This window comes from Crocodylus porosus, unplaced genomic scaffold (assembly GCF_001723895.1).
Source record: "Crocodylus porosus isolate Cpor-Errol unplaced genomic scaffold, CroPor_comp1, whole genome shotgun sequence".
NCBI classification, from domain to species: domain Eukaryota; kingdom Metazoa; phylum Chordata; order Crocodylia; family Crocodylidae; genus Crocodylus; species Crocodylus porosus.
This window is the reverse complement of record NW_017728907.1, coordinates 62,166,310-62,170,195: the sequence shown is the minus strand read 5'-3', so window position 1 is coordinate 62,170,195 and position 3,886 is coordinate 62,166,310. Positions and strand designations below refer to the sequence as shown.

The window sequence follows — 3,886 nt, the reverse complement described above, 5'->3', positions numbered from 1 at the left end:
CCCCCTGACTAGTTTATAACAGGCCACTAGATCCCCCCTCAGCCTTCTCTTTTGGAGGCTGAACAGGTTCAGGTCCTGCAGCCTGTCCTCTTAGGGCCTGCCCTGTTGTCCCCGATCATACGAGTGGCCCTCCTCTGGACCCTCTCCATGCTATCCTCTTTGAATTACTGTCCTGATACAATTAGGCTGATTCAGATTCAGAGATTTGATGGCTGAATCAGGCCACATCTCCTCTGAATCTAACAGGCAGTGGCAGTGTTGGTGGTGGGGACATGGTGGTGGTGACTGGGGCCCCACCCCCAGCCTGCTCCCACAGCTCCCCACAATGGCTGCCCCGCCCAACCCCAGCCTCCAAACAATTAAAAAAAAAAAAGCAAAAAAAAAAAGCCTCACGCTCACTGGTTGCAGCAGCAGTGATTAGGTCCTCTGGGGGCTTGTGGCAGAGCCACCCTCCATGCAACATGGGGCAGCAGGGGGCACCTGCACAGCAGCTGTCGCAGTGCACGGTGCAGCATGGCTCGGCACTGTCCTGGAGCTGGGGCCACTTGGGCTGAGCACTGCAGGGCTCCAGGTGATTGTTGAAGCTGCTCCAGCTCTGAGACAATGCATAGCGCCCTGCCAAGCTGTGCTGCACCTGCACAATGTGACAGCTGCTGGGCGGGTGCCAGGCCGGGATGGGTGATCCCCGCTGCCCTGTGCTGCATGGGGGTGGTCTCTGCCACAAGCCCCCAGAGGCCCCAATTGCTGCTGCTGTGGCTGGTGAGTGCAGGGCTTTTTTTTTTTGATGTGCTGGGAGGCTGGGCCCAGGTGGGACAGTCATGTGGGGGGGGGCTGGGGGCACTGGGGGAGTGGGCAGGGAATCAGGGCACTTGGGGGGGCCTAAAGGAGCCAGTGAGGGATAGGGTCCCTCCATGATTCCCTCCCCCCTCCTCCAGCCCCCTGCCTCCTACTTACTGGCACAGAGCCCGGGTCCAGCTCCCTGTGGCAGTGAGTGGGGACTGCCCACATCTCCAAATCAATTCAGAGGCTTCCAAATTGATTCAGAGGCTTCTGATTAGATTTGGACCTTTTAAGAGGTCTCCCAATTCAATTCCGATTTGGAGATCCAGCCCCCAAATCAAGCCGAATCTCCTCCGAATTGAATTAGCTACCAAAGCATTGCACAGCCCTACCAATAAGCATATGGCAATAAAATAAGTGGGCTAGAAACCCTGTATTAACATAATGGGATGCATTTTGGACTCTGTTGGACTCATGGGTTCAGTGGGAATTTTGTCTGAGTAAGGACTACATGTTTTGTCCTCTTATACAGGAAAGAAGAGCACCTGCAGTTAGCACAGAAAACAATTGCTGCATTATATATTACAACCTTCTCTCCTACTCTCCCACTCCTTGTAGCTAAATATACAGATGCCTCTCTTCCCTACTCCTTATTAGCTATAAATATCCACTTGCTCTCCTCTGCCCTGGTTGTACCTTAACAGGCAAGTATGAGAGACAGGGCCTTAATTTAAATATACTTTCTCTTTTTGTGTAGTCTGTTGTCATCTGAGCTACAAGGGCTTCTACATATCTTCCCATGTGCTAGGGAAAGTAGGTAATGTAAAACCTATTACCAGATCTTACCCTCTATATATGTAGTTGTGCCCTGGTTTTGGACTTTCTTCCAGTGGAAATTCTGTAGCTGGTTTTGTTGAAATGCAGAAGTCCATTCCACTATGAACCACAGGACTGACCTCTCCCTGGGTCCAGGAGGCTTCCATTTAACAGTGACCCCACTTTGATTCTCATATTTAATCTGCATGTTGGTAGGGGATGGGAAAGCTGCAAACAAAGGAAAGAGATGGTTTGACCTTAATCCTTCAACAACTGGAAGACTTTAAAAGATCCCTTCCATACTAAGAAACTGCCTGTGCTCTGCACCAGTTTATGAACTGAGCCTGAGCATACAGAGGGACATTTCAGATCTGGAGTATTTGTGTACTTTGTTATGCCTTTTCTGTCTAAAAACGGTATCTGTTACTGTTACAAGAAACAGCTACAATTCTTATAACTGTAGAAGACCAAGGGCAAATGTTGTTTTTCCACTTTATTTACTTTGTGCAGTTTCTGTTTAGTCATTTTCACTATCAGCCCTTCCCTTCCTGTTTGTGTGGGACTTTCCCTGGGTTCTGAGTGAAAGAAAATACTTCAGAAAATAGGAAAAAGCGGTTGTGGAAAACCACAGCCTTTGACGTGAGGGGTGAGATGCAGGCGTAAATCCTGAAACGATCTTTTATTCCTTTCTTTTTAATTGGCTGGAGTTTACAGTGAGACTCTCCCTTTATTGGAAAAGGAAAGGGCTATTTTCACAAAGGCTTTGAGCACAAATACAAAATGCCCATGTTCTGAGAATGACTAAGTAGCACAGCTACATCAGCTCATGCTAGTTAGTGCTGTCAAAGTAAAGCTTATTTTTTTAAACCTGTTTTTGAAACTTTCAGAAACAGCCACTTAAAATAAGTGGCTGCACACAGTCCTGAATCTTCTAGAGAGCTCACTTTGGGTGCTTATAAAAGTTGCATTTTTTGTGTGATCAGGCCCATGAAAGCACTCCACAGCTGTCACTTAACACACCTGCACAGCTGCAGAGCACTTTTTAAATGGCTAATTGCATGGAAAATTAACCCTGGTTAAATGAGGTATTACCTGAAGGCACTTTAAAGCAGAGCACCTTAGGGAACTTGTGTTCCCTTCAGGGTTAATTTTTCCCATTTTGCAAGACTATCAGTGGAAAAGGGGAGGGAGAAGCCAGCACATAGCTGAGAGCTGCTTTGAATGACCAGAGCTGGGGGCAGGGTGGAATGGAACCCCCTTGCCAATCCCCCCTCCCCGCCCCCCAGCTACCCTAGCTGCAATATTGGGGGGAGCTGGGCCAAGCCCAAGAGGTGAGGGGGGGGGCTCCCTTCCTCCCCTCCCCACCCCCAGCCAGGCCTCTCTGGAGGCTGCTGGAGCAGCCCCACCTGCTGGCTAGGGCTGGCACAGGCAAACTACTGCACCCTCTCCCCCAACACAAACATCTCTTGGGTTGGAAGGGTGGGCCCTAACTCATGGCACTTTCTGTAAAGTGCCATGAGTTAGAGTAGGTCCCAAACTTCTGTAGGCACCCTTTATAAAAAGAAGTGATGGAAGCAGAATTTCACAAAGGTATTTTCCTGCTTTAGAGAGATCTGGAGAAGATGTTTTCAGTGAAAGCTACAGATGCTAAATTGATAATCTTACCTTGATAATCAGCAGTGATATTGGCTGGTTTTGAACTCCCCTTTGAATTGTATGCCGTCACATGGAGAGTATGCACCTCAGCAGATACCAGGACTTTGCATTTGGTTTCTGATGTGTTACATAAGTTAAACCTTTCTCCCTGGTGCTTGTAGTACACTGTGTATCCTAGAATTCTTCCTCTGGCATCTTTTGGAACAAGAGGCTAAAAACAATTAAAGTAAATGCTCTTACAGAAGTAGGATGTGATTGCTGCTGGGGGGGATTACTTTCTTCATTTCAATGAAACACATTCACAGAATTCCTAGGGAAATTGTGACAGAGCCAACAGAATTATTAATTGAGAAATGTCTGAAAAGTCACCTACTTAGCCTGAAGAATGTCCCTGAATAATTTCTCTGAAAGCACAGACACAGACAAATTTTTCCTTAACATTAAGCAAATCTCTCCTCATCTACAACCTCATTCTTTCCTTAAATAAACTTAATCTTGTAGAATACAGAGCACATGCAGCACATTTTCTGCTTTCTAGACCTACCCAAATTTCATAGATTTCATAGATTTCATAGACATTAGGGCTGGAAGGGACCTCGGGAGATCATCGAGTCCAGCCCCCTGCCCAAAGGGC

General features: G+C 47.4%; 1 protein-coding gene across 1 annotated transcript in view; it reads right to left on the bottom strand.

Annotated features, from left to right (window-relative positions):
• IL23R (interleukin 23 receptor) overlaps window positions 1–3,886 on the bottom strand; it is a 45,351-nt gene that overhangs the window by 19,066 nt on the left and 22,399 nt on the right. The window contains 2 exon segments of the mRNA XM_019530644.1: window positions 1,627–1,824; window positions 3,262–3,463. Of these exon segments, the coding sequence (XP_019386189.1) occupies window positions 1,627–1,824; window positions 3,262–3,463 (400 nt within the window).